Genomic DNA, 8,596 nt, shown 5'->3' on the forward strand with positions numbered 1-8,596 from the left:
ATCATATCTTGCATCACATTGCTACTGCATTGGCTGCACCGATCGCTCAATATGCAAAACGCACATGCAAAGTTTACAGAAAGAAAAAAAAATGTAGGGGCTAATGAGCTCCGTCCAGATACTTCCTCTTCCCAGCCCGTGCTGGATGACTGGTTAATTCATCAAGCATTTCCCCTTCCTCTCTCCCGGCTGTGCGACTAGAAGATGGCAAAACGGCATACAGAAGATTATGGTATATTTATGGATTTAGTCCACAGTTAGGGACCAGAGCGTCTATTTCCAGGCCGGTGGCAGTGTGGCACAGCCAGCTGCTCACCTGAGACCGGCTCACGGTTCACGCTGTCTTCAGAATGCAAGTGCAGAGAGATGCTCCCTCCCTGGCCAACTGAGCAAGCCGCACTCCTGCCACGGACCATGATGACGGGATTTCTCATGTGCCAAACAAGGCCTCCACCAGTGTATGATTCATTGAAATCCAAAACAATAGTCCAGCAATAAATTCCAAACAACCAAAGGACTCCAAAAATCAACAAGTGTGGTTCAAAAATAGATGCCATCCATAGCTTCGCCAAACATTTTCCCACTCTTTGGCCCCACCCCCCTCTCTAAAGGTGACACCTATCAGTCCCACCTCCCTGGGTGGGGCCACTAAATACCATTCAGCCATTAAACAGTATCATACACATGATAGAAATAGAATCAAACCAAAATCAATACATAAACCATAACCAAGACATGTATAAACCATAAACAAACTAAATTAACTTATCTGTAAATAATAATTATGTTTAACTAATATAGATAGCAAGAAAGAAAAAAGAACAAACACTTAATCTGGCTCAGACAGATATCAATACTCTGACACACACCTGGTTTAAAAATCATGAACACAGGTAGGATATGTGTGGAATAGTTAAATTGTGTCCTGCGGTATTTCTTTTTAAAACTCAGATTGAAATCCTTGTATAACCATCCGATAAGTAAAACATATACCAATCCCTCTGAAAAATAAAGATAAATATCAGAAATCAGAAAGAAAAACGTTCCCACTGTAGGCAGGTATTTTCTTCAAAACTGGAGGCAAAAAGTCTGCTTCCCCCTCATCATTATGTCAAGCTCCTGCAGGAGGACTAGCTGACACCAGTGACTTGAGGTTGATGTCTGAGCCTCTGTGCGCTCGCCGCTCTCACAACCACTCTTAAGGACACACACACAGCCCAGCATGCATTTCATAACAGGATGAGAAGCAACTACCTTCTGTTCGGATGGTGAACGGAGAGTCCCCCAATCGCTTGGCTGAAAATTGGCCCCCCAGGGACGTCATTAAAAAGCACAGGCTGAAGAATCCAATCCCAACCACGAAGATCCTGGCGTGAAAAGTGAAAGAGAAACAGCAGCGACAACAAGAAAGACCAAAGAAGGGAGGAAGAAAAGAAAAGAAGAAAAAAAATTGTGAGACTGGTGAAGTCGACTTGCTTTAGCCAGCTGCTCTTTGCAATATTTGGCTGAAAGCTACAATGTATATAATACAATCATAGACTCAAAAGGAGCTTCTCTCATCTGTGTCCTGCACAAATTTAATAAGAAAGGTTTTCCATGGCTTACAGGGCCGGTGTGGAGTGTGTTGGGACTTTTCTCACGTCAGTTGTACTGCTGATAAAATTCCAGCACCGACTCCCAGTGCTAAGACACTATGACGGTTGGCAGAGGAAGGATACTAGGCTGAGGGCTGGCCATGGGCTGGCCATTTGTCTCAGTTCTGGGAAAACCTGCGATGCTGTTGAAATATGGAGGCAGAAAGCTCGACCTGTGATGGAAACGCCTGAATAATTCATCCGTCCCTCCTTAAACAAGTGGGTCAAGGCGAAGCCATAGCGCCGTGCCGCTCATTGGTCAGAGCTTTGCCGACAATCCACACTGCCTCCCCGGAGACAGTCAACACACTTCAGCGGGAGTCCAATTAAATCGGGAAAACCGAACATCATAATGGAATGGAATATATTATTAATTATGAGGCCTGGTCTCAGAGTAACGAGGGGAATAAAAACTTACTGAAGAGCATTTATGCACACACAATATATTATATGTGTGTGTGTGTGTGTTGGGGGGTAGGGTTGACCCTCTTACATAACACAACATGAAATGATGCCCACAACATTACAGCAGCATATGAAGTACTCCAGAAGCTGGTCACATTAAAGCTGTAAAATGCATATTAAAAGGTGACAATACATTATAAAATGCAATGAATGGCTGCATGAATACAAACAATCACATTTCCGAGTCTGATAATGTGGGGAGTAACTGTATTAAAATCTGTAGCATACAATCCTGTTATTTCAATAAATACATCACAGAATAATTCTTAAAACAGGGCTTATCTTTTACTTTGAATCTCAAAGTCAAATCTTTGCACTTCTAAGTGTTCGAAGGGGAGGGCACTGGTATCTCATAATTATGTTGTAAGTCGCCTGGATAAGGGCGTCTGCCAAGAAATAATAATAATAATAATAATAATAATAATAATAATAATAATAATAATAATAATAATAATAATTAGCTCCAGACACGAGGCGATGTCTTCACTTCAGTTGACCATAAAGGTCAACAAAGAGATCAACTGCTAGCCATGCTGTTCTCACCTCCTCCCTGCTCAGTTTATTGTAGTGAAGTTCTCAGGAGTGAAGTGCCTCGGCACGGCGTGAAACAGCAGCAGCACTCTTAAAGTTTAAAGAGGTTTAGAACGTCTAATGTTATAAAAACATCATCATCCTAAGTGCTTAAAAATGCCTGAACAAATGTGCCTCCCTGGCGGCACAAACCACACCATCACATTGCGATTTCAGTCACGCACAGCAATCATAAGAACCAGGTCACTCTTATTTACTATGCATTTTTTAGTTAACAATGGCTGAAGACTGTCAAGTTTCTTTGTGCTCTCTTTAATTTTACATGAACTTATATTCCTTAGACATTCCCACAGCACTGGGCACTTCCTGCACTCTCTCTGGGATGAATCACGTGGCCGACGAGAAAGCAGTCTCTTAATGAGTCGAAATGTGGTCGTGTATGTTTTTACATTCATCTGCAAAAGTGTCATGGCTGCCAATCAAACCTGATGTCAAAGTTTGTTGCAAATGGCCAATTTAATAATTTCATACTGGTTGTGTCATTGATAGACTTTGTGAGTGTCATATTTATATTAAGATGTGCCAAGGGGTGGAACTACTGGTATATAAACACATTTCAGAAGGGGATGACAATAAAGAGCTTTTTTATGTGTGCATTATAAAAAAGTATGGGTGGGGGGTAGCGAAGGAGGGACACTTTAAATCAATATGATAGTAAAACTAACACAGGGAAAATGGATTCTCAGGTAAAACAGTCTTAATTACAATCCTTGAAACACATCCTTTAATTATTCTCCGGTCGTCTTATCCGTTTGGGGATTTCTTGGCACCATTTAGACGAATAATAAATGTCTGGCTACAGTTCATCATTGGGAGGCCCTCACAGATCATTTAAACAGGAAGTGGCAGCCTGTAATTTATGGAAGCTTTTCACAAAAGCAAAGCACTCCTAAAAGGACTGAATTAAGTCAATATTTTCTGCAAATTCAAATACCCCCAATGTAATTAGCACATATTACGGTAAGTGGGTTTCAGTTTGCCAACGTGTATTAATGCCAGTAAGGCCTCTTTCTTCTAGTACATTAAAGGACTAGCCTAGTTCTGCCAGGGTACTATGAGCATAAACATCAAAATACTATGACACTGTTTGGTACAATGGCTGCAATGCAGGCATGTTAATTGGTTATGTATTATTATTGTTGTTATATTAATAATAATCTAATAAATGTATCACAAACTAATAACATAGAGTACATCAATTTAGACTCCAGAGACATAAAAGGCAGAACAATTAAAACATTCAGACAAATAGTCAGGGGAAGATTTGTTGCAGTTTTACAAGTCGTAGCTGATCCAAGGCTGCTGTACCGAGTAATCAAATGATGTGCAAAAACACGGGTCCACACTAAGTGAAATTAAACACACATACTACAGTCTACTGTACACTAGTGTTCAGCTGCCAGACATGTTCCCCTCTGTCACACGGTGGCACTTCTTGTCGTCTGCACTTCTTCAGTCCAATTAAACGCTTTTTAATCCAAACCCATCTGACGCGCTTGATGTTTGAGATGTTCAAGCATCGCCTCTCGGCCCCGGAGCCATTGCGCAATGGACGCTGATGTCTCGAAAGCATCTCCTAAACGTTTGCTGGTCCTGAACTGAAGCTCAGGGGCAATTGACAGGGTGAGCTCATGCAAAAGCCATCGGATTGACACAGGACGTGTAGAAGTAAATGCATGAACACGTACGTAAATAGTCTTGCCAAAGATGCAGCAGTGTAGTTAGTGTACCCCTTTAAAACTTGATTTTATCATCGTCATCATTACTATTGTTACCTATAACCCAGGCAACAATTTAACGTTACAGAAATGTAGTGTTGGAAAGCAATGTTGTGACACCATGAATTTGTAGAGTTGTGTTCATGTTGTCACAAAGTTATGCGTGACGTTGGAAGATGAGCTATCCACAATATTTACACAAGCTGTAGATTTACGCTGCAGCAACGTTGTGGTAACGTTTCAGCAATGGTGTGGCAATGCGTCGTGTTTGTTTCTGGGCTTCACGTGTTTTGCTTGTCTTTCTCACTGCTGGAGTGATGGACGGCTCTCGGCTGCGCTGCGCTTCCACAGGGCGCACAGAGGAGGGAGGCTGGTTGCGAGAAATGTGTTTAAACGACTCCCAACTCCACACACTCCGAGTGCACTGCTTTTATGCATCGCACCAATTTCATGTATTGATAATAACACTATTAAAAAGAGCAATATCAACTATCGCTGTTTCCACTACTAGTGTGATAGCACCGATAGTGCACAGCTGGTCAATTCTGCACGTCACATATGGTGAGAAAATGACAATACCAATGCATACGCACTAGTTATTGTTTTAAACTATTGATTCTGAATGAAGAATTGTATTTACTTTTCTCAGTTCATATAAAGTATCCAGTTCAACCTTCAGGTTTGACATTCCCCGATGTGTTATTCTTATTTGTATTTTCATTGCACACTTACATTGCAAGAAAACAGAAGTACTAGTTCCGTCAGCATCGAGGGAGACGCAAAAGTTGTACAAAGGGAAAATACGGGGTTTCTCTTACCTGAACGGCCTGAACGTCACAAGGCATCTTCTCACCATTATTTTACTATCCGTGTTTACAGCCATCATTTCCCAAAGCGAGCGGACACGCAGTGAGCCTCAGGCATCCTGCAGTTTACAGCCAGCCGCCTGCCAGAGGGATGCAGACGGACACTGAGAGCAACGTTGTATTAGTTGGCAAGTCAAAGGCACAATCTCACTGCGCGGCTCCACACCAGGCACGGAATCACATCCATAAGTTTCTCTGCCAGTTTAAATCCCACTGCCGCTTTCAGGATGACCAAGAGCTGCGGGGTTTCTGGGGTCGCAAGCTTTCCGATTCGTCTTTTACCACCTGGCGCGTCGCCGCATCTACAAAAAGGACAGGTAAAAGCTCAAAAAATGTGCAAGGCTGCTCTCTACATCGATATAGTGATGCCAATAACAGCAAGAAAATAAATAATACACACATGTATACGAATATGTATATATTTAAGAAAGACAAAGAAAGAAAGAAGGCTGGAGAGAAAAGATCCACAAGAGAAAGCGCAATCGAAGATCCCTTTGTTACTCCAGAACCAAGACATCCTTACTTCAGTGCTGCGAGCAAAGCGCAGACGGGGATGCCTTGATCTCCTGTACAAACACAGAGAGGCACAAAGCGCCAGACCTCCGTCCTGCCACCGCTGGGTAACTGCGCCTCAGCCTCCTGGTGAAATGTGTGCGTTGGTTTCTTTCGGGAGGGTTGAGACATTGCAAGGTATTTCACTATGTCTTGCTGCTCCTGTTGAATTGGTGCAGCGCCGCCTATCGGTTCCCCACATTTTGCGTGCCAATCAATTTGCCACATTCCTATGAAGGGGAAGAACCTTTTGGAAAGGTTGCGGGTATAGGACGACCCACGAATCTGAAATGTGCAGAGGTGGATCACACATACAAACATAAAAAATACAAAATATTTGTGCCAGACAGGATACGCCAATCAAGTACAACTTTGTAGTGGATTTATTTTAAAATTCTACTTAAGATCTTTACTTATCCGTAGTTGTTGTTATTTGTATTGGTGATATTATGTGTGGTAACCTACAGAACATAAACTATATTATAATTACTTCAGGACAAATGTATTATTCATATTGTAACTTAAACCAAAGTGAAGTGCGGATGCGATGGGTCGAGTCTGCTTCAGCACCACGGACAGCTCTCGCTCCTGTCCGGGTGATTGTGTTCAGCAGGAGCGACACCTAGTGGCCTGTGACGGGATCTGAGGATTATTTACGCACAGTTTACCGGCCAACTCGGTAAAAACACGGGGTTTTAAATGAATAAAATTGTATTCATAATTGAATTCGCCATGTTGTTTTAATGCATTCATCATCTGTAAAATTAATGCGCCATGTGCAAGTTTGTTAGCCAAAAGTACGGGCATCTGCATCAACAGCCCGGCTCTCTCTCTCTCTCTCTCTCTCTCTCTCTCTCTCTCTCTCTCTCTCTCTCGGTAAGCTGGCGTGAGCAATTTGTCTTAGCAAGTTTTCATATGCATTTAAATATAAGCCCCCCCATGCATGAGTAATGAAATGCAGAGTCGCCTTTATGAAAAGTAAGTGAATGGGAACTGGCAGTCATATCGGGTGAACACACCGGAGGTTGGAGAAGACTATTAAACGAGATTGGATGTTAAACTGACAGACAGACTCAGGTGCGGCCCAGTGATATGATTTTGGTCCCATCCGCGCCTCAGAAGCGGTTCCAGCCCTTGAGTTCAATGACATTAAAGCGAGACGAGGGAGTTGAGAATTAAGTCCATTACTGAGGCGGTGAGTCGCTCCGAAAGCGAGGGGGAGGAATGAAAATTAGCACTTTTGTCTCACAAATTAGGAATGCACCTCAGGGGGACAACAGATTACCATCGAAACGGATGGCAACTTAAAATAGGCAGCGCGATACACAGAGAGAACAGATGGGAGGGCGAGACAGAAAGGAGAGGGGTGGGGATCGGGCTGTGGAATCGGCAGAGACAGACATGGTGATGGGAGAAAGTGTGCAGAGCGTGGGACACACACACAAACATAAAGGGACACGTGTACAAGCATGCACACACAGAGAGACAGACAGGCAAACACACACACACACACACACACACACAGAGAGACAGACAGGCAAACACACACACACACACACAGAGAGACAGACACGCAAACACACACACACACACACACACACACACACACAGAGAGACAGACACGCAAACACACACACACACACACACACACACACACACACACACAGAAAGAGATGTGCACAGGCATGCACACACACAGATACACAGAGAGAGATATACACACATACAGGGACACATAGATACACACAGATAGAGATATACACACACAATCACACAGAAAGGGACACACAGATATACAGAAATATATACACACAGATATCTACACAGAAACACGCACACAGACACAGATATATAAAACACACAGACACACACATACACACAGAGATGCAGACATATATACACACAGACACACAAACACAAGCACATACACAGATATATATATATATATACACACACACACACACACACAGATACATATATCTACACACACATACACACAAAGACATAGAGATATATACACACAGACACATACACACAAACACATACACAGAGAGATACAGATATACACACACACAGACAGACAGACACACAGAGATACAGAGAAACACACACACACACAGACACAGATATACAGCATTCTACTCCTGTCAGCCCCACAGCACACAGATCCCTTACTTCACTGTGTTCAAAGCCCGGGAACGGAGAGACTAATCCGTGGCAGCACTGTGTGAGATGAAAGAGGGCAGGGATTTGTTGTATGATGTTAATGTGTGGTAATAAGGGCAGAGGAAATAAAACGGCCACAGGAAAGACATCAGACGAAGGGCAGGAATCCTTGAACTGGGGCTCTGAGTGCAGAGCAGTGTGGCTTAAAGGTGACACAGGAAACGTGCAACACACATCCATCAGGAGACTTTGTTTTTGGGGGTTGTTGTGGTCTAAATATGTGTGTCTATTTTGACTCAGAAATAAGAACTCCATTTCCAAATATGCTGAAGTTCTGTCACGGGGTTTAAAGCCTTCTCTACTTCTCATATTGACTTCTGCACACGAACAGTAAAATAAACCATTTTAAATGTTCCCATTCAATGGCTTTTGCTCATTCACCTCAGTGTGCCCCCCCCCCCCCCCCCCACATACACACACACAACTGCACGTTTGATTGATAAAGCAATCTCCAGGCATAAGCAGAAAAGTGAGCTGATTTGGCTGAGCTGTTACCTTGATTTTTTCGCATTTTCTCCGAGGCAGGCAGCAGGTCACGGCTCGC

The 8,596-nt window shown here is 43.0% G+C and overlaps 1 protein-coding gene across 1 annotated transcript in view; it reads right to left on the reverse strand.

The window, feature by feature from the left end:
* Window positions 1–5,939, reverse strand: part of mgat5b (alpha-1,6-mannosylglycoprotein 6-beta-N-acetylglucosaminyltransferase B) — an 81,848-nt gene extending 75,909 nt beyond the window's left edge. The window contains exons 1-3 of the mRNA XM_066704311.1: window positions 5,798–5,939; window positions 5,227–5,576; window positions 1,255–1,367 (exon numbers count right to left, since the gene is read on the reverse strand). Of these exons, the coding sequence (XP_066560408.1) occupies window positions 1,255–1,367; window positions 5,227–5,294 (181 nt within the window). The 5' untranslated portion in view covers window positions 5,295–5,576; window positions 5,798–5,939. The remainder of the gene's footprint in view (window positions 1–1,254; window positions 1,368–5,226; window positions 5,577–5,797) is intronic.
* Window positions 5,940–8,596: the final 2,657 nt, after the last annotated feature.

Source organism: Amia ocellicauda, chromosome 5 (genome assembly GCF_036373705.1).
Source record: "Amia ocellicauda isolate fAmiCal2 chromosome 5, fAmiCal2.hap1, whole genome shotgun sequence".
Taxonomy (NCBI): domain Eukaryota; kingdom Metazoa; phylum Chordata; class Actinopteri; order Amiiformes; family Amiidae; genus Amia; species Amia ocellicauda.